The 23,265-nt window shown below is 35.1% G+C and overlaps 1 protein-coding gene across 10 annotated transcripts in view; it reads right to left on the reverse strand.

Moving 5' to 3' along the window:
• Positions 1 to 23,265, reverse strand: part of AHI1 (Abelson helper integration site 1) — a 195,030-nt gene that overhangs the window by 60,645 nt on the left and 111,120 nt on the right. For all 10 annotated transcript variants that reach the window (XM_063096473.1, XM_063096474.1, XM_063096479.1 and 7 more), the window contains one exon: positions 21,844 to 21,899. In XM_063096473.1, the coding sequence (XP_062952543.1) occupies positions 21,844 to 21,899 (56 nt within the window). The remainder of the gene's footprint in view (positions 1 to 21,843; positions 21,900 to 23,265) is intronic.

Genomic DNA, 23,265 nt, shown 5'->3' on the forward strand with positions numbered 1-23,265 from the left:
CCATCTAACTACTGAAGTTTGTATTTAGAGGTGAAGAGAATTATTGAAATAACTAGAGGTAGAGTTTATTTGTAAAAACTGTGAAGAAATCTTGAGTAATAAATTTAAATAAAAAGGACAGTCAGACAACAACTTCTCATGTCATTAAAACACTGAGGCCTATCCATTTCTAATTCCACTGTCAATCCAAATGTTCTAGGAAAAGCTCATGTACATACAATGAGCTTTGGTTTAGTGGAGAAGGATTTACTAAAAAAAGGATAATGAAGAAGCTTAATGAAAAATATTTAGTATATAATTCTAATTGTCATACATAGGGGGATGTACACAGTTAAGTAGGGGACTCTAAAACTTACCAAAAAGTATTATAAATGGCAAAATAGAAAGCAGAAAATAGAATCTTAAAAAGTAAAGGGAAAACTCTGAGCTTAAGAATAAATGAGCAGAGGGGAATGACTTCTGGAACGGTGTAGTAATGAAAACTGGCTCCTCCATAAAACAAAGGAAAACACCGGCAAAAACTGTCAAAATAAACTTATCAGAACTCTGATGTGTATGCTTTAAAATGAGATAATAGTGGTTGGTTGCATAATTCTATAAATATACTAAAAACCACTAACCTGTAGCCTTTAAAAGAGTGAATTTTATGCTATGTGAATTATATCCAAATAAAGCTGTTATAAATAATAGAAATGATTGTTATAAGAGGTAAAGTTGGTTACGATGAATAAAGCAACAGTACAAGCAAACACACAAATAAAGAGACCATAGCTTTCCAAGTCAGAGAGGACAGCCTAAATTCTAGCGATGGAAATAAAAGAGGTTAGACTGTGGAAATATAATGGAAGGGGAAAGCAACATGTGGGACATAACAGAACTAGACAAGCTTAATATTTTACCAAGGCTTTGTTGGTAGAAAAGCTCAATATAGGTCCTGGGAAAGACAGGAGTTTCATTGAGCTGTTCTCATTTTTAGGTTCTTTAGGGCACCAAATGAAAATAGCCTAAGATTATAAAGATTTTTCTAGTAGAATGGAGAAAGGAAGGAATAATTAAGATTAGAACATCAGCTGGAAAGTCATTCACACTCAGGTATTAACTGAAACTTAAGTGTACACAATGAGCTTTCCAAGTAGGTCTTGAGAAAGAGAGGAAGCCCCATCACCTCATTCTCGGGTGACACTCATAGTTACCTTCTCATTCCTTCACTCCTTTTCTTCAAACAGCTGTCTGTGGCATGTGGGTAGCATAGTTTGAAGTGTAGCAGGTGTTTGTAATTTCCTTTCTCAAGGTCACAGGTGACTCTGCCAGTGCACTATAAAAACCACAGCTTCTGGGCCCCTTTCTTCCCACCAAACCCCAAGATCCCCTTCTCACATCCATATTACTCTCTGCTACTTAGGTGTCCCACCCCATAGCTATTAGAACTGAAGTGCCACTCTTCCCAGGAAATCGACTAAGATTCTGTCCATAACTTCAAATCATTATCTGTCACAAACTTCTTGGCAGGTGGCTGGGATGTTTTCCAAGAAATACTTTAGAAATTGGCTTTCTTAGGTAACTTCAATATAGCTTTATTAAGAGAGAGGAGGCTGTATTTGGCTATGTCCTCTCCTCAAATCAAGGTCTTCATGACCCATTTTAGCTGTCATTCTAGTCAGCCCTTCCAGTGGTGCTCAGTTGTCTACAACCTTCACTGCCACACCCCCTGCCTCATCCCATTAAGTTACAGTGATGTTATACAGTATGTAGCAGGGCTTTAAAAAATATAAATTGCGGGCCGAGGCCATGGCGCACTCAGGAGAGTGCGGCGCTGGGAGCACAGCGACGCTCCCGCCGCGGGTTCGGATCCTATACAGGAATGGCCGGTGCACTCACTGGCTGAGTACCGGTCACGAAAAAGACAAAAATAAATAAATAAATAAATAAATAAATTGCTGGGCCGACCCTGCGGCTCACTCGGGAGAGTGCAGCACTGGGCGCGCAGTGGTGCTTGGAGCGCCGAGGTCGCAGGTTCGGATCCTATATAAGGATGGCTGGTGCGTTCACTGGCTGAGCGCGGTGCTGGCGACACCAAGACAAGGGTTACAATCCCCTTACTGGTCACACACACACACACACACACACACACACACACAAATATATATATATAAATTATTTTCATAAGTGTTAACTGCTATTAATATTTCCTGAACTGTTCTCAATTTCCACACACTATCTTCTGCCACTTGAGTGACATTAGAGCTTAATGATTTATTCATATAAACTGATTCTGCTTTTAGAGAGTTAATATTTTTGGCTCATCTATCATAATTACCATATTAAATTTAAATGTTTCTGGAAGACCCTTAAAGATCTTTTGTCTTAGTTTCCCCACAGAAGAATGGTGAATTATCTTATAGAATTATCTATAGAATTATTATCTTATAGAATTATTACAACATTCAAGTGAGATTATCTACATAAAAAACTTTGCACAGTACCTGGTACATAATAAGTACTCATAAAAATTAGGTATAATTATTCAATTCCTGAAGTTCTTCAAATTATCATAGAGGAATGATGTTTTGCAGTAAAATATTCCTGTAGAATATTCACAGTTATAAATGTGACTATATTTTCTAACCAAATATAGATCTACTAACTTCAACTCCATCTCTGAAAACAAAAATTTATTTCTAGGTTTGGTAAAATAAGCTCTGAATCCAAAAGGTACCCCCAGAGAAGTCTGTCCACATTACCATAAGATACTACCAGCCAGAAATACGGTGACAAGAAAACTTTATGAAGTTTCATTAAAAATACAGAATAGTTTTATTTCCTCTAGGGATTTATCTCACTCAATCTTTATGCATCTAGCTAATCTGTGACCCAATTGTAACACAGACCCAGGGGATGTCTGTGTTAGTGACCACTGTGCTGTCTCTGTCAAAGACTAAACTCACTGCTGGGGACACTGAGATGATGGCAGGATAAAGAGCATCACACGAAGATGAAACTTGGCAAACTTGTGTATATTTATCATAGCCAAAGAAGAATCTATGGGACATTAGTAGTTGCAGATGGTAGATGTCCATCTAGGCAGATAAAACAAGATATAACTTGAATAAGTTCTGATTAAATTTCTTCCAGAATGGAAAATAATATTCCATAGTGATGTGTTAACTTTTTTCTTTTCCAAATAATTGTTTCCTTTGTTTTATGGCATTACCAATTCAAGTTTTGATTTCTGCTATGGGTTATATCAATGCTTCCTTAAAGTGATCAAATTTTACCTTGCTTTTTTGGGAACGAAAATTTTAAGTAATAGCCCAATTTTATTTTAAAAGACATGCAGTAAATGTTTTGTTAAAGCACAATACAACAGTGAAATTCCTATTAAATAATAATACAAAATGACTTAAAAATATAAACAAATTACCTGCAGGTAAAGAAATTGTTGCCACTTTGATTTTGTGTGCCATTTAATATTTTCCAATGTTTTGAATAAAGACAATTTATAAGGACTATTATAAAATTTGTCAGTGTTACAGAGTTTAGGAGAGAGCTACTACCATAGTTGGAAAAAAATCAAGACTCAGGAGAATTTTGACAGGCTGGATAGTGGGTCAAAAATAAACTGATGAAATTCAGCAAGGATAAACGGACAACTAGCACTTAGGGTTAAACCACAATAACTAATGGCTGAGAGATTACTGTTTTAGACACTGTACTCAACATTTGAAACAACAGAACACTCATTTGGCTCTATTGAGATAGGCACTAATATCACCTACTTTCTAGAGATGAGGATAGTGAGGCACAAATATGTAAATAATGGGAAGAACTGTCTTGACAATGTATCTTTAAAACATCAAGGAGTTATGGTAGATCACAATTCACAGCAAACACAGTATCCAGATTAAAGAAACCAATAACACCACTACATTTTTCATATCATAATTGGGATATTAAAGCAGTTTGGGATGCTACTTTTCTGAAGTACATTAACAAAGTGGAAAGGAATCAATGTAAATTAAGAGAAATAGAAGAATATGGATATACACAGCCTAAAAAGAGAAGACCAAGATGAAACAGATGCCCTCAAATACCTTAAGATCTACATTTATATCAGAAGAAACTGATTAGTTCTATAATGATGTAGAAGCAGAGTAGAGCTAAGATACTAATCATTTATAGCAAAGTATAAAACTTAATTAATGAAAACACAGTGTTCATAATGTAGAACTAGTTTTGTGTTTTCCAGGAAAGAATATATACACAATTAAGGGTACTTTAGTAACCAGTGACACATCTTTTTTGAATGTTGATGCTGTATGAGTAGAAATATGTAGAGACTAGAAATGCCTCAATACTCTTATCAAAATATTCCATTACTAGCAGATAATATAGTCTTTGAAAAAGTCCTGCTGGAAATCTCAACAACTCCAGAGGCTCTTAGGTAACATGTTAAGTAAAATGATGATAATCTCCTGGCTCTATATTTATTACCTGTGTGATCCCAGACAAGCCTCTTCACTTTTCAGTGCCTCAGTTTAATAAACCATAAAATGGAATACAAAAAAAACACGATGGGAATAATATGTATCAAGTAGTTATGCAGATTAAGAGAAAGTAGATATAAACATATCAGAGCTATATAGTAGTACCACAGTAAGTATTCAATACATATAAGTCTTTGTGATAATATTAATGTTCACAACAAAGTATTATTAAGTTTAATAATTTAATATGATTATAATTAACTCATTCGTAGAGATTCAGGTTCATTATGACTATCAGTAGCATAAGAGCTAGTAATATATGTACAGTGCATTACAGAATTCTCAGACTGTAGCGTTGAACAAGACCATTCAAAATCCCTCTCTTGATGGAGCATACATTTTAATACGGAAGACATGATTCCATAATTATTTATTGGCATTTCTGCCATAAAGCCTTGCATTCTGTAAAACTGTACACTAAATATAAAGGGGTTTGTGGAGAAAATGGAGTTGTTGCATACTACCTAAAGTCTATGCAACTTTTTAATTAGAGAACTGATAAAAACAATAACAATCCTAATAAAAGTACCACTGTGGTACTAAATATTTTCTGGCATTTGTGCCCAGAATTAGTGTTAGTCAACCCCAATCCTATGCAGCCTTACACCCTGGTATCCATGAGACCTCATTTGAAATGTAGGTCCTTGAAAGAAATCACTTCCTATCAATAAAATGAATCAAACCAAATTTTTGAAATTAGAAAAATACGAATGGTTATTGAAGTCACTATATCAACCACTACATGCAATAACAAAAGGCACTTCAGCTTCCTTCCTAAATTATTGTATTTCCACTTGTTTGTGAGAAAGCCTACCTCTGACTGCTTTAATGCTTACAACATGAAGAAAAAAATTCTTCTGCATTCATACGGACATCATTCATCTATTTATTAATTACACATAATCTAGTTTGGTTACAGAAACACAGACTGTGCTTACTTACAATGACAGTAAGTACCACAAAGAATCAGGTTAGGGTTAGGGGACTATGCAAATGTTTTGGGCAGGGCATATCACAACCTCCCATATATGACATTTACCTGAGCTCCTGCCTTCTGTCTCCTGTCTTCCCTGTCTGAGTTCCTGAGGGGGCAGACTCCCTTCTAGCACTTGCTCTTTCTCCTACTCTCAGAAGAAATATGGCCAAAATAGTTCCTCTGAAGTCTGGTCTTATGGAACCATGTCTTTATACTTCATGATATCTCACTGGCTTAACTAAGAAAATATCTCAACAAGAAATTGAAATGGGAAGATTTTGGGTGTCATCATCAAGATGGCAGAATAGATGGTCCCCAGCATCATTCTCCCTAACAATTGACCAATTTACAACTATTTAAAAAACAAAGACTGCCAACCTGGGACCTCTGGAGTTCAGAGGAAGAGGAAGATGGAGTTAGTGAACGTGGGAGAAAAAGCCATGAGAAGAAGAAGAATCTGTTCTGTTTCAATATCTGGTAGCTTCAGTGCCAGCCCTGTGAGAGGTGGGAAGAAGCTACAGCACACGGAGCAGGAGCCAGCTAATGCTCCAGCTGAGACCTTTGTGTGAAGTTGCCTGGAATCTGCAGGGCAGAAGAGGGCCTTGGAGCACATCATACCAGCACCCAGACCAGTGAGACTATTGACAGGGTTCCCATCGTAACACATGGGAGCCAGGGGCTGCAACTAACTGAAGGAACCATCCAGAGGTTGGCCAAGCAGAAGAACACTGGGCTACAGTGTGGGCAGTTGTTCTGCCTTCTGATTGGCACAGGCCCACTCAGTGGAGACTAGTTAGGGCAACAGAACTGCAGGGGGTGCCATTTGCTGAAGATTATGTCCCAGTCCAGAATTTCCACATAGCGCAAGTGTATCTTACCTCACAAGACTCAGAAATGATTAAAAGGCTAACAATTAAAATCTGGTCTGAACAAAAAAAGCATACCCCAGAGAATTAGCAGCAAAGGAACAATTTATCTCAACCACAGAGTTCAAGTGCTGGTCCACTGGTCCACACAGGAAGTTCCCCCAATTCTGGAATTGACCAAAACCACAGACCAGAGGCAAACCTTTGATACCAACAAGTAAGGTCTAACACCACCAAAGAATACCTATAAAACCCAGAAGAGGTAGCAGTCTCCTTAAATGCCCAGGCATGTAACATAAAGACAAAAACATAAAGAAAGGACAGAGAAATATGACACCAACAAAGAAAAACAAAGCATCAGCAATAGACTCAGAGGAACAGAGGATTTACGAAGTGTCTGACAAGAGAGTTCAGAAAAACTTTCATAAGGATGTTCAGGTAGTCACAAGAAAATACAGACAGAAAATGAAATGATATCAAAAAAGAACTGAGGAGAAAGAGAAGCTTGATAAAGGAATTGAATCAATTAAAAAAAAAAATTCTAGAAATAAAGGATACATTATCTGAACTGAAAAACTCAATAGAAAGTTCCAAGGGCAGACTTAATCAAACAGAGGAAAGAATCAGTGAGCTTGAAGACAGAACATACCAAATTTTCAAATCAGAGGAGCAAAAAGAAAACAGAAAATATGAAACAAATACAGCAAATATGGAACTCCCTCAAGTGAAATAACCTCTGCATACTTGGCATGCCCAAACGAAAGAAAAGAGGAATAGATGGAGAAAGCATATTCAAGTATATAACGGCTGAAAATTTCCCAAGTATGAAGAAAGATGACAGCATCCAGGTATAGGAAGCTCAGAGGTCACCAATTAAATTCAATCCGAGGAGGAATACCCTAAGGCACATCATAATCAAATTATCAAAAACCAAAGACAAAGAAAGAATACTGAGAGCAGGAAGAGAAAAGAAACACATAATATTCAACTGAGCCCCAATACATCTCTCAGCAGATTTCTCAGTCGAAACCCTACACGCTGGAAAAGAATGAATGATATATTCAAGGTGCTGAAGGAAAAAGAATGTCAGCCAAGACTTCTCTATCAACCAAAACTAACCTTCAAATATGAAGGAGAAATAAAATCTTTCCCAGTAAAACAAAAGCTGAAGGAATTCATCAACACTAGAGCTGCATTACAAGAAATGGTAAAGGGAGTTCTTCAATCTGAAGGAAGATGACGTTAAGTTAAGGAGCAACAAGAAAACATTTAAAAGTACATAACTCCAGAGACAACTTCAGAATACTCCAATGTCATAAGGGTGGTGAATAAACCACTCACATTTTTAGTGTGAAGACTAAAGGACAAACCTAACAAGACACTAACATATAGAACAACCATGTAAGAGACAGGCAGTATTAGAAAATATAACTTGAAACAACAAATTGTCAAAAACTGGGGGGAATGATGCCAAAGCATGAAGTTCGCTTTGGTTTTTTATTTTTTTTCTTAGATATCAAAATTAAGTTGTTATTAGTCTAAAACAATCTGTTATAACTATAACATATTTTTGGTAAGCCTCATTGTAACTATAATTCAAAAATGTATGAGACATACTAAGATAAATAGCAAGAAATCAAAATATACTGCTACTGAAAAACACTCAATCACAAAGGAAGTCAGTATGACTGGAAAAAAAAGAATTAAAAAAAAAACCCAGAAAAAAAGAAACAAAATTTCAGTAACAAGTCTCTATATATCAATGATAACTAAATGTAAATGAATTAAATGCCCCAATTAAAAGACACAGAGTGGCTTAATTGACTATAAAACAGGAACCAACAATATGCTGCCTACAAGAAACTCATTTCACCTATAAAGACACATACAATCTGAAAATGAAGGGATGGAAAAAAGATATTTCATACAAATGGAAAGTAGAAAATATACTTATGTCAGATAAAATAAACCTCAAGCCAAGGAAAGTAAAAAAAAAAAGATAAGGAAGATCACTATAAAATGAGAAAGGGATCAATTCAACAAAAGGATATAGCAATTCTAAACATACACACACAACACCAGAGGACTCAGTTATATACCGCAATTACTATTAGACCTAATGGGAGAAATAGACTCCAATAAAATAACAATTGGGGACTTTAACACTCCACTTTCATCAAAGGACAGACACTAAGACAGACAGAAAATTAATCAAGAAACATCAGAACTAATCTCTACTCTAGGCTGACTGGACCTAATAAACATATAGAACATTTCATCTAATAGCTGCATAATACTCCTTCTACAAAGCAACTCATGGAACATTTTCTACAATAGATCATATGTTAGGTCAGAAAGCAAGTCTTAACAAATTGAAAAAAAAAAACAATTGAATCACTTCAACTACTCTGTCTGAACACAATGGAATAAAACTAGAAATCAGCAACAAAAGGGACATTAAAAGCCATGCAAATACATGGAAATTAGACAACATGCTCCTAAACAGTGAATGGGTCAACCGATAAATCAAAAAGGAAATTTAAAAATTCCTGGAGACAACTCAAAATGAAAATTCAACATACCAGAACAAATGGGATACAGTGAAACCAGTTCTAAGAGGGAAGTTTATAGTAATAAATGCCTAAATCAAAAAAGAAAACTTCAAATAAACAATCTAACATTACATCTCAAAGAGTTGGAAAAACAAGAACAAACAAAACCCAAAATAAGTAGGAGGAGAGAAATAACAAAGATGAGAACACAAATAAATGAATTAGAGATTAAAAAAACAACACAATAGATTGATGAAAGAAAGAGCTGTTTTTTTGAAAAGGTAAACAAAATAAATCTTTAGACTAAAGAAAAAAAAAAAAAAGAAAAAAGCCACAAATAAATAAAATCAAAAATGAAAAGAGAGACATTATGACTAAAACCACAGAAATACACAGGATCATAAGAGACTACTACAAACAACTATACAAGAACAAACTAGAAAACCTATGAATAAAATGGATAAATTTCTGGACACGCACAACTTACTGAGGTTGAGTCATGAAGAACTAGAAAATATAAACAGACCAATAATAAGTAATGAGATTGAAGGAGTAATAAAAAGTCTCGCAAGAAAGAAAACCCCAGGACCAGATGTCTTTACTGATGAATTCTACCAAACATTCGAAGAACTAATATCAATTCTTCTCAAACTCTTCAAAAAAAATTGAAGAGGAGGAATGCTTCCAAACTCATTCTATGAGACCAAAACCAGGAGACACAACAAAAAAACCCAAAACTACAGACCAATATCCCTAATGAAAACAGATGTGAAGATCCTCAATAAAATACTAGCAAACAGAATCTAACAACGTATTAAAATAGATCATTTACCATGATCAAGTGGGATTCATCTCAGGGATATAAGGATGGTTCAACATATGCAAATCCATAAAATGTGATACATTACATCAACAGAACGAAGAAAAAACCCATATGATCATTTCAATGGATGCAGAAAAAGCATTTGATAAAATCCAACACCGCTTCATGATAAAAATACTCAACAAATCAGGTATAGAAGGAATGTCCCGCAGCACAATAAAGGCCATCCACCACAAATCCACAGCTAATATTATATACTGAATGGACAAAAATTGGAGGCTTTTCCTAGAAGATCTGAAACAAGACATGTATGCCTACTTACCCCACTCTTATTCAAAATAGTACTGGAAGTTCTAGCCAGTGCAATAAAGCTAGAGAAAGCAATAAAGGGCATCCAAATTGAAAAGAAAGAAGTCAAACTATCCTTATTTGCAGATGACACAATCATATGCATAGAAAACCCTAAAGGCTCCAGAAAAAATTACTGGAACAAATGAATTCATTATAGTGATAGGATACAAAATCAACACACAAAAATCAATAGCCTTCCTACATGCCAATAATGGAATAACTGAAGAAGAAATCAAGAAAGTAATCCTATTCCCAATAGCTACAAAAAAATAAAATACCTGGGAGTAAACTTAACCAAGGAGGTAAAAGACCTCTACAATGGAAACTATAAAACACTGGTGAAAAAAATTGAAGACGACACAAATAAATGGAAAGATATCCCATGTTCCTGGGTTGGAAGAATTAACATCATCAAAATGTCCATATTATCCAAAGCAATCTACACATTCAATGCAATCGTCATCAAAATACCAATGACATTCTTCATAGAAACAGAAAAACAATCTTAAAATTTGTATGGAACCACAAAAGACCCTGTACAGCTAAGGCAATCTTGAACAAAAGTAAAAAGTTGGAGGCATCACATTTCCTGACTTCAAAATATACTATAAAGCTACAGTAACCAAAATAGAATAAAAACAGACAAACAGACCGATCGAAAAGAATAAAAAGTACAGAAATAAACCCACGCATTTTCAGCCAACTAATTTTCAACAAAGGTGCCAAGAATATACAGTGGGGAAAGGACAGCCTCTTCAATAAATGGTGCTGGGAAAACTGGATATCCACATGCAGAAGATTGAAACTAGACCCCTATCTCATTATACACAAAAATAAACTCAAAATGGATTAAAGACCTAAATTTAAGACCTGAAAGCATGAAAATTCTAGAAGACAACAGTAGAAATGCTACATGAAATGAGAGTGGGCAGTGTTTTGAGTGAGACTACATAGGCAAAGGCAACCAGAGCAAAAATACATAAATGTGTCTACACATAACTTCTGCACAGCAAGGGACACTATCAACAAAGTGAAGAGACAACCTACAGAATGAGAGAAAGTGTTTGCAAACTACACATTAGACCATGGGTTGATATCCAGAATATATAAGGAACTCACATAACTCAACAGCAAAAAAAAAATAACCCAATTAAAAAATGGGCAAAATATATGAACAGACATTTCTCACAAGAAGACACACAAATGACCAACAGGCACATAAAAAAACGCTCAACACCACTAATCATCAGGGAAATGCAAATTAAAACCACAACAAAATATCATCTCACTCCAGTTAGAATGGCTATTATCAACAAAACAAAAAATAACATGCTGGTGAAGATGTGGAGAAAAAGGAACTCTCCTACATTGCTGGTGGGAGTGTAACTGGTACAGCAACTGTGGAAAAGAGTATGGAGTTTCCTCAGAAAATTAAAAGTAGTTGTGCCCTATGACCCAGTTATCTCTCTACTGGGCATATACCCAAAGAAAATGAAATTAGTATATTAAAAAGACATCTGCACTCCCATGTTTATCCTAATGTTATTCACAACAGACAAGAGATGGAATCAACTTAAATGCCCATCAAAAGATGAATGGATAAAAACATCCTGTTAATAATACTTAACATAATACTGTTCAGGTATAAAAAGAAATGACATCATTTGCAGCAACATAGATGAACTAGAAACCGTCATGTTAAGTGAACATCAGGCACAGAAAGACAAGTACCTTATGATCTCACTCAAATGTGGAATCTAAAAAAAGAAAAAAAGGTGATTCTCATAGAAGTAGAGAGTATAATAATGGTTACCAGAGGCCAGGAGGGGAAGGAGGTTGGGGGGAGGAGAAGTGGTGGACTAACAGGTACTAAACTATGCTATCTACCCTACGTGAACAATCGTGCAATACATGCATGTACTGAAACAACACACTGTGCCCCACAAATATGTACAAGCAAATGTTAAAAGTAAAAAAATATAAAATAAAAAAAAATTTGGATAAAAAAAGAGAATTCTAGAAATTGGTTCATATTTTTGAAAAATTTTTTTATTTTCGTGGCCGACTGTTAGTGGGCCTGGTCCATTTTTAAACCAAGCAACGTAATAAAAAATAATTTAGCAAATGTATTGTGCTTTATCTAGCCCTAAAAAGTTAAAATCAAAGTGTTTGACAGAATAGATCTCTAGACTCCAATAATTTCTTTTCATCAAATTTGTACTGCCAGATACAAATATGCTTTACCAAAACTCTCTTCTTCTCCCCTGATTCCCTCAGGGCCATGGTGCTTTTTCGTATAGAAGTGTGGAAGTGTGTATGTTGAATATTGTTTTCTAAAGACTGAACCTAACTCAATTAAAAATAAAGCTCACTTCTTTTAACACGTAAAATAATTTGATGATTTTAATTTCTTTTGATTTTCTATGCTTAGATGAACTGTTTTAAAATATTTACGGTCTTTTGAATTGCCCTTGGTTTACGGTTTTAATTAGCCTATTCCTCAAGTCCTACAATGGTATACAATTAAACGTTCCTTTCCTGTGTTAGGAAAAATAGTAAAAAAGTTGGAAATGAACAAAAGATTACTGGATGTTCGGTTAATAGAACACTAGGCAGCCTGACTGTGTTCTCCCTCTTTCCTATCTTCTCTGCCTATCTACAGCTTCCACAATTCCACTGGCTTCCAAGATGCTACACTATTCCTGATTCTATGTGTCTCTTTCCTCCCTATCTGTCTTCTATGATTACTCTTCTTTCCAACTTTTAAGTACAGACACACATCAAGTCCTGGCTGACCCTCTGCTTCTATTTATTCCTATAGCTTCATCACATATTCATTTATTCATTTAAGTAATATCTACTGATGAATGAAACAGACGTGGTCCATGCTGTCATGGAACATAGAACTTATATACTACTAAGAAAGATCAGTAACAGACAAGAAAATAAATTTAAAAATTACAAGTTGGGGTATGTATTATGAAGGAAAAAAACAAGGTGCGATGATAAAGACTAATGGGGGAGTACCTACTTCAGATAGAGTGTTTGAAGGAAGGTCCTTTGAAAAGTTAACATTTATCTGGGGTCTCAAGAAAAAGTCTACCATGCAAAAGAGTATATATATTCTGGACAGAGAGACCAAATGTTCACAGGTCTATGGGTAAGTGGTAGAAAGGTTGGCTGTATTCAACAAATTCAGAGCAAGAATATCTTAAGGTGATGCTGAAAAGGTAGGCAGAGGCCAGATAATGCAAGGCCCTTCAGGCTCTGGGAAAGGTTTTGGGTTTTATTCTAAACATAACGAGAAGTTACTGAAGAATGTTAAGGAGTAGGCTAATCCACTCAGACTTACATTTTAAAAAGAAAACTGGTTGTCATGACTTACAGAACTGATGAACAAGGTGAATCATACATCTAGGATTTCCCCAGATAGTCCTAGCCTATTGTCCTGGTGTAACTGAACTTTTGCATCAAATCCAGGCAAGAGGCACAATATACAATAAATAAATACATTAATAAAACAAACAAAAAATGAAAAGAGAGAAGAAAGAAAGTTGATCAAGACATGAGGGCTGTTGAGGCAACATTCATCAGATTCCTTTGTTACCGATGTCTTGGACTAATCTGGAACCCTCTGGTCCTCCCTTTGATTCTTGACCTAGTTTTACTTCTCAAGCTTGGGATATGTTCTTGTCCTCAGTATTTGGCTATCTCTTGTGATTAAATAATATTCAATACGTCACACACAGAAATATATTGAGTGGAGTGCAATCTGTATTAACTCATTTATTCCTCAACAATCCTTGAGGTAGATATTATTATCTCTATTTTTGGATGAGAAAACTGGAACACAAAGAGGAAAAGAAACTTAACTAAAGTCACACACAGCAAAAGAATCGGGATTTGAAGCTACACAATTTGGTTCTGGAATAAGTGTTCTTAACTCCTTGCTATGGATTGAATGTCCCGCCAAAGCTCATTGAAACTTAATCCCCACTGTGACAGTGTTAAGAGGGTGGGAAATCCCATTATGGTAACTGAAAGGTGGAGCCTTTAAGAGGTGATTAGATTGTGAGGACTGTGCCCTAGTGAATGGACTGATCCATTCATGGAGTAATGGGCATGGTTCTGATGGCTTTAAAAGGAAAGTGAGTTAGTTCTCTTTTGCAAACACCTTCTCTCACCATGTGACAACCTATATCGCTGTTGAGAAACACCACTCAGAAGATAGGCCCTTGCCAGATGCATTTTCTGGACCTTGGACTTCCCAGCCTCTGAAACTATAAGAAATAAATTCTATTTCATTATGAATTACCCAGTATCAGGTATTGTTATAAGCAACAGAAATGGATGAATACACCCCTCTTCTAACACGGATTCTCAATGTGAAAGACCCAGGTACATTTAGGAACTGCAAGTAGCTGAGAGTGGCCAGAGTGAGTATTGGGGAAAAGCTGGAGATAGAAGGGTTTCAAATAACATGCTAAATAGCTTAGTTGTCAACTGGTAGGTGATGGGGTATACCACAGGAACTTAAATACTTAATCATACTTGTGCTTTGGGTAAATGGCTCTGTGGAGAATAGATTTGGAAGGTGGGTAGGAGGAGATTGGTTCCTGATTCAGCTTTTTCTAAAGACTCTGGATATCTGTCTCCTTCTTGGATGGAGCCTTTGGATAGGTACTATGAAAAACCTGCTTGCTTTCCATCCATGATAACACATACAAATTTCCACAACCTAGGCCTGAGCCTTCTGACTATACAATCTCCTTTCTGGACTCCGTATCTGTAAAATGTGGTTCTATCGAGCAAAACAAATTTAGATCTTCAAACTCAGAATTCCTCTTTTCTGAGATCCCAGCCTACATACTCAATTCCATGCTGAACATTTCTATTGTTCATGGCCTCTGGTTACCTGAAGTATATTGTGTCTAAAATCGAATCCATTATTCTTGAAAAACCATCCTTCCTTCCAGTTTTTTTTTAAAAACAAATTGTATTAGGGTTCTCCAGAGAGAGAGATTCAATAGGATATGTTATAAATACATGAGAGGGGACTTATTAGGGGAATGAGCTCACGCCATTGTGAAGAAAAGTCCCACGATAGGCTGTCTTCTATGAAGACAATGGATGCCGGTAGCATGGCTCAGTCCAAGTCCAAAGGCCGCAAAACCAGGGAAGCCGATGGTGTCTTTGGTATAAGTCCTAGAATACAAAAGCTGAAGATTCTTGAGCTCTGATGTCCATAGACAGGAGAGAAGGGTGTATCCCAGCTCCAGCAGATAGAAAGATTTGCCTTTTTTGTTCTCTCCAGGCCCACAGAGGGTTGGACAGTTCTCACCTATATTGAGGGCAGATCTTTCCCACCAAGTCCATTTAGGCTAATCTCTTCTGGAAACACCCTCATGGACACACCTAAAAAGATAGCTTTACCAGGTTTCTCGACCTTCCTTAATCTAATCAAGTTGACACCTAGAATTAAGATTCACAAAATCTGTTACTGGGTCATTATTCTCTTAGTAACCTATGACTACAATCTTGGAATCATCATCTTTTACCACTTTTCTTTTGAGTTCCTTTCATCAGTTCTAATCTCCAAATGTTTTTCATAAGTATAACTCCATTTCCATTTCCACAATCCCTTCCTTATTTAGATTCTTATTACCTCAAATGTGGACTTCAGTAGCTTCACAGCTCACTTACTTTCTCCCTATCTCCAACTGCCTGCAATTTCATAAGCTGCTTTTATTTTTATCTTTTAAAAACATTACTCCCTTGATCCTATTACTCTCATGCTCAACTGCCATACTATTGCTCATATTGATAGTCTTAATTGTTAATCCAACATCCAATGACCTTTATAAAATCATACCCAAATCACCTTTTCTAATCTTCCACTGTCTCATCTACCCTGCTTGAGTCAAACAGTCTATCCATCTGTAAACTGTGTGTACTTTTGTTCTTATATGATCGTTGGTCACACTGTCCTTCTGGTCTAGAACATCCTATTTCTTTTTTAAATCCCATCCTTCCTAAAGGATACAGTTTAGCACATTTCTACTCTCAAAAGTCTTCCCAAACCACTCCAGTCCTGGCAATTCCTATAGCACTCAAAGCCTACACCATATTCCTATACTTGTGCACAAACTGACCTAGTGATATGACATCCCCTCCATTATTGCTTGGAACTTTCATCCATTTCATAAATTAGGATTTAACTGTTTACAAGTCGCTTTTCTAATGAGACCAAGAACTACTCAAAGACATATCTTTTATATGTATGTATTTTAATTATAAAGACATATAAAACCATGTTTTGTACCTTTTTTTGGTATTTCTACTTTTCCCACACCACTTCCACACCTACCCAGTGCTTGGTAGAATACTATCCCACGCACGTTGTACTGTTTGCTGATCATTTAGAAAATAAATTTAGTTTATGCCACTGTTACAACACAGTCCTCCAGTAACGTGAAATTTTCAGAATTGTAAGAGTCTGTCTGATAGAAATATACAGCAAAAGCAAGAGAATTGGAGAAATAAGGTCTAAGAAAAACATAAATGTCAGTGGAGATGCTAATTAGAAAAAGATCAACATAAGCTTCATAATTTACAACATTCGCAGAAAAAATATGAAGGTACTTAAGAAAAATGTCATACTATGGACAACTAGAAGTGATACTAAAAGAGAACCTATTCTGCACTTATATTTGTATTCAATAGAAATTCAATAGAACTGCTTTGAAATGCTACTTTATTGATAAGTGAAAACAGGTTCTTTTATGACTTAAGTTATAAAAGCTTATAGTTTATCAGTTTCCTCTCCACCCTGCAATTACCTACAGGAAGAGATTGGCCATAGGTTCTATTTTATGAGTTTTAAGGGGCACATTCACCCCAGTTTACATACTATGAATTCCTGGAAAATGCTATAGATTGGCAAAAATAAAGTGCTTCCTCTAAATAAAAGATATTCCACTTGAACTCATGTATTTATCCATAAACAAGCTGCTCCAAATATTATGTTAAAATATAAAACAGCCATATTCTTACCTACATATATGTATAAGGTATAGTACACTAAAGTGTAATATATTTACAATACATAGCAATCTTGTGAACCTACAGAATAGGCTAAACAATAACAACCTAACAATAATAATTCAAAATGCTGCAGAATAAGTATAGATACCATCTCATCCAAGAGACTCAGAATAAAATTTGTATGATTCAGTTCAGAAGATTTATGAATGAGTTTAATGTAAAGGGCAAGCAACATCACAAACATCTCAGAAATATTTGCAGAACAAAATAAATCTAAAACACATTAAAGTTTACTACTGGGCTGACCCCGTGGCTCACTCGGGAGAGTGCGGCGCTGGGAGTGCAGCAGCGCTCCTGCTGCGGGTTCGGATCCTATAGGGATGGCTGGTTCGCTCACTGGCTGAGCACGGTCACAAAAAAAAAAAAAAAAAAAAAAGTTTACTACTGACAAAAAGTTATGTACAAAAATTTATCAATCAGCCCTTAGAAAACTTAGGAGTGTAACTGCAGAGTAAGTGTATCAATAGCTTGTAAACTAGTCTTATAACTAAGAAGAACAATGAATTAATACTTAAATTTCTGGGCTGGCCTGTTAGTTGGTTATAGCATAGCCTTATAACACCCAGGTCATGGATTTGGATCCCAGTAATGGCCAGCCAACAAAACCAAAAAATACCTTAAATTTATTTCCTGTCAGGCTAGAATATTTTAAATGCTAATAATTAAAGGAATATTTAGACAAATAGCAGTGTTCCATAATTGGTATAATCCTGATGAGACAGTGTACATTTTATTTCAACCTGTTCTGGTAGATGTACAGGCTTCTGTGAAAATGTAAGCTGTAATTTTATAAACTTCCCACCAAAATCCATTTGTTAAAATAAATTTATTATCATTAACAGGAGATAGAGGATCACCAAATTAAGAAATGAGTAATGTCAGTTAGTATTACAGGTTTTTTCACTGGAAGAGATAAAAAAGCAATATTCCTCTAATCACTAAAAATTTTTTATAAATTAAACATGGCTTACCATGTTTTAATGTCTTTTACATGAATATTAATTCCACCAGAAAATATGAAAAGCTATGGGATCTGCCATGCATATGATAGTACATTAAAAGGCAGATATGTTTTACCTATGTGCTTTGAGGAAAATTTCTTTGATAGTTGCTATTTCTCTTTGATTTGCAAATAAGACCTTCATTTAAAGTAAAAGAGGACTCAAGCCTGTGCTGACTTAACTATTAACTAACTTTTACACCTGCCTGTTAGGGCTCGAACAATGACCTTTGATTAATCTCAGGTTGATATTATTCTTAATTTACTATAGGCTATAAGCAGGTGCAGGGAGTTAAAGTGGCATGATCTAATTCTTTTCATATAATCTAATATTATGATTGTCATATATCTTATTTGCTTTTCCTGTAATAGTATAGTGTCTGACTGAGTATCATTCAGGACAATAATCAGTGAAAAAAAAAGCCACACATTTAACCATCAAATCTGAACCAGGATAATAGGTATAAAGAAAATAAAAGAAAATCTACAATATACTAGCAGGCCAAACAGGTTACCTATACAAAAGAATAGCTATCAGGCATATGTCCAATGTCTTTCCTGCAATACTAAATGCCAGAGGGCAAACATGATCAATTTCCATAATGTTTTGAGGGGAAAAGGTTATGCCCAAATAATTAAAAACCCTGGCAAGCTGTCTAATGCAAAGACAACTGAGCTATTTTTATATATGTAGACTCAAATAATTCACCTCCCATTTTATATTTCGTGAAAAAATAACTTGAAAATGTACTCTTAGATATAAACAAGACTAAGAGGTTAGCATGCAAAAAAAAAAGAAGTGATTATAGCCAGTTAAAAAGAGAGGTTTGATTCTTTTTGATGGGAGGCTCATACCATATGAGGATATTCTTTTTCAATTTCTGTTAAAGGCATCTCAGAAAAACATCTGGTACTATTTATGTCAGAAAGAAAAAAATCTCCAACAAAAAAATCAGAGTTCATGTAATAAATGAGAAACAAAAAAGTAAACAAGTAAGTTAAAAAGAGGGAGAGGGAACATAGAACAAAGGGACAGAGGTGGTTTTGTTCCCAGGCTAATCTATGTTTACTTAAGGGACACTGCATTATATTATAGTGCTATAGAATCGAACTATCCCCTATAACCATACAGTTACTCAAATGTTCATTCAGAATTCCAATGTGAGATGTAAAGAAACATATCTTCCCCTGGAACAGAGGCCTGAGAAATTCTCATTTACTCATTTCCCTCACCTGTGGAATAGCTGCAACTAGCATCTAGCACTCTCCAACACCCAAAGCCACTAATGGTGGTACTTGCATCAAAAGGGAAGTAGGAATGATAATGAGTGAAGAAATTTTACCCACTGAGAAATCGGGGTTAGGTATGGGGGTCAAGAAATCATTCAGGGCTCCAGGATCAGACATTCTGAAATCCTGGCCCACTTCCATTCCTTTTTTTCCCTCAGGCTCCAGGAATGACTTAAATCATGGTATCTTTCATTTTGGGGCCAGTAGTCCACAAAATTTGGACTTAACAAATACTCCATCTTATTTAATTTTTGGACAGGCTCCTTCCTATTTCCCCTATTCTAAACATTTCCTTTTATTAAACCTGTGTGCTCTTATTTAAGGAAAATAAGAGCACACAGGTTCAAGGATGAAAATGAGGTAAAACTATATTTCTGTGAAAATCAGACTTTACCTGTCCTGGGGACCAGAGGGCACTGGATAATGAACAGATTTGTGATCCTATTTAGAGGTATGGAGAAAGGACCAAGGTTAGTTGTCAGCAAGCTGGAGGACTGCGGGGGAGAGGGATAGTAGAACATCCTTAGTTTGTAGTAAAGAGACAGAAGCAGAACAGCAGCTAATCCTGCCTTTAAAAAAACTCCATCAAAAATGAAGCCTGGCTCAAGCCAAAGCCTGGGGAACTAATGGGTGTTTGGGGAGTGCATGTATGAATATAAACCAAGTGTATTAAACTTATTAATTGTACAGAGTAGAAACGTTATTAATGTATTAGGAGCTACCATTTCATGATCCAACTGGAAAACCATGATTAAAAGACCAGCAATACCTAAACTACTATGCATTAGATTTAATTCATGGAGTTGTGTGGGGATCATTAGGGAACTACTGTAAATGTTGATCCCATTATTTCTTATGATTTCATATGGATTAGTTTCTATTACTTCATCATTTAATTAGCATGGGAATCTACAGTCAGCCTAGAGAGTATTAAAAAAAAACTGCCAGGCTACATTTTACTGAGTTCCAGAATGTACAAAGAAAATAGAAATGTAAACACAGGTGCCATACGAAAGCCAATAAAATAAGTTTCAAAAGCATGTAAAATAATCCATCCACTGAGTATATTATTCAAATACATTAAAAATAATAAATTTTCCTTAACTGCTAATCTATTTTTAAAATTAAAGAATATAATTTACATAATGTTATGGCCACTCTTTTAGCATACTTTCTAAAGGATAACTGAAACATATACTAGAGTCAATTACTTTTTTATGATTACGCTGATGACTAATTTGTCTTTTCTGGAGCCCCACATATTAAGTTATCAAACATGTTAAATCAATCATATGGATTTATCAGAAATCAAAATGGAGTTAACTTGCTAGTGAGGCAAATATTAATCATCAATAAAATTCAAATACAGTTTAATATTGTCTTTATGTTCTTAAAAAAAGTATTACCAAAATCTTTCTCACAATAGGAAATGATAAATCGTATGAAGTACTTAAAAGACTAATTGTAAAGAAAGGATTAAAAAAAAGATTATATTTATTTTATTTTATTTTATTTTTTTTGTCTTTTTCGTGACCAGCACTCAGCCAGTGAGTGCACTGACCATTCCTATATAGGATCCGAACCCGCGGCGGGAGCGTCACCATGCTCCCAGCGCTGCACTCTCCCGAGTGTGCCACGGGCTCAGCCCAAAAAAAAAAGATTATATTTAGGGAAAAAAAGGATGTACTCTAGTCTATATAATCTTATGAATCTTTCAACTGGAAACTAGCAACTGATGTATATTTTATACAAATATATTCAGAGACTAAAAGGGAAATCTAATTCTCTTCCTTCTATATTACCTTCTATAATACTTTGTAATACAGTGAAGAGTTACCGTAATTGTTAAATGCCTTTTGTTGTCTGATAGTAATAGATCAGGGAGAAAAGATAAGATTTCACCTCTATAATAAAAAAGCAAAGTAACCTGTAAAAGAAATGAAGCATAATAGCCTTCTTTCACTATTACAAAACATTCAGTTTAAATAATGATGCTAATGCACAAAATAACATTCATTTTAAGAAGGGTGTAAATCAGCTTGCATAAAGATTTACATTTCTTTATATCAAAACTATAAACTACCCTTAAATTAAAACATTAATATAAACAAGTATCTGTAAAAATGACACAGTATCTTATTTTCCTGTATCTTGGCAAAAATTAGCCAGCTGTCTTCATTAATTGGAAAACATAATGTTAATTTTCTCGCAGGGATATAGCTTTTGGCCAAAGGGAGGTAATAAGAGTTTTCTGCAATGGCATTTTGTGTCACTGTAACCAGTACCATCTTGTAGTTTCTTATCAGTTTTCACAATGCAGAAAATAGACTGCCTTACCGTTGGTGCTGTGTCTACCTGACGGTTACAAGGCCTTCTTTCTACACTTATAATCCCTGCGGAAAGAAAAGATCGTAAATATTTAGTTATTATGCCTATCCATTTTATTCTGAAAACATTTATATCAGTAAGACACGACTCATACAGCTTATAAGAAAAAAGCCTCACTCAGATAGCTTTAAATAATACTTCTGAGAATACTTTAAAGTTACATCATGAATTATTCAGTGAGAAACAGCTGGTGAGTTTAGTTAACTAAGATACCTGACTCAAGGTTAGCTAAGTCAATTTTCTCATTCAAGTGGTGTCCAGCAACAGCACAAGATGTGTTCATATCATGCTCTCAGCTCAAAAATTATACCATTAGCTGGGCTCTGCTACATTTCTTCCATGGATATTTTATTTCTGACTTGAGGTCATTAAGTTTTTGTAAAGCAATAGCACAAAGGCTGTGAAAGGAATCACTGCTGCCTTATTTTCTCAAAAGAATACTCATTAATCTACTTGAATTTCTTTTTGATCATCTGACTTCCTACTACGACATATTCAGCTATTTATTCAATCACCATAAAGTGTATGAAGAAAAAAAAGTTCCCCTGATTCTCTCCTTTAAAATGATAACCCTGACGGTTAATCTTAGAAATACCCTTTTTTCATGTGGGGATTTATCTTTTTGTTCCCAATGTCCTCTACTGCGCTTCTTTGTAATAAACAGTCTTTATGGATATAACATACTGCATCTCATCTGTAAAAATACTGGTTCAAAGTCTTGCTCAAATTAAAAAATGAACACAGGTTTGCGTCCCATTTACTTTCCAATCTGTCAGTAAACTGACGTGAGTTAGTTTGTTCAAATAATTCTCAAGGCTATCACACACAGGACTGGTTAGAGGTGAGAATTGCAATGTCTGTTGATAGAAATTAGCAACATTCCTCTTTTATAAGCATTTAACTCATCTCATTTTTTTCTTAAAGTACGATAAGGGATTAAGTGAGATCAACACCAAACAATCACTTTTTTCCATTTTGCAAAATATACTTAAAATGAACAAAGCACCATGAAACATCATTAGAAAAACAGTTTTTGTTGCAAGATTTTTTTCAACATCTACTATTAGCTAGTGAAGTGTAAAATACTATATACTGCCTTCATTCAATCAACTAGTATTTATTGAGTGGCAATCTGGCACTCAGTGATAAAAAATGTATAAATTATGATTTCTGACCTCAAGAGTCTAGTAAAACAGAAATGTCCTTTTTTGAAGAAATACCGCAGAGCAAATGGGTTTTGTCTTAATTATAATAACAAGGTCTTTAAAGTAATTTTGATGGAAAGGTGTTCTTTTATTCATAGAGTAACATGGGCCTCGACTTAAATTTTTTTTCTAAAAAAAGATGAGTAAAACATACTGGAAAATATTC

This window comes from Cynocephalus volans, chromosome 5 (genome assembly GCF_027409185.1).
Source record: "Cynocephalus volans isolate mCynVol1 chromosome 5, mCynVol1.pri, whole genome shotgun sequence".
NCBI classification, from domain to species: domain Eukaryota; kingdom Metazoa; phylum Chordata; class Mammalia; order Dermoptera; family Cynocephalidae; genus Cynocephalus; species Cynocephalus volans.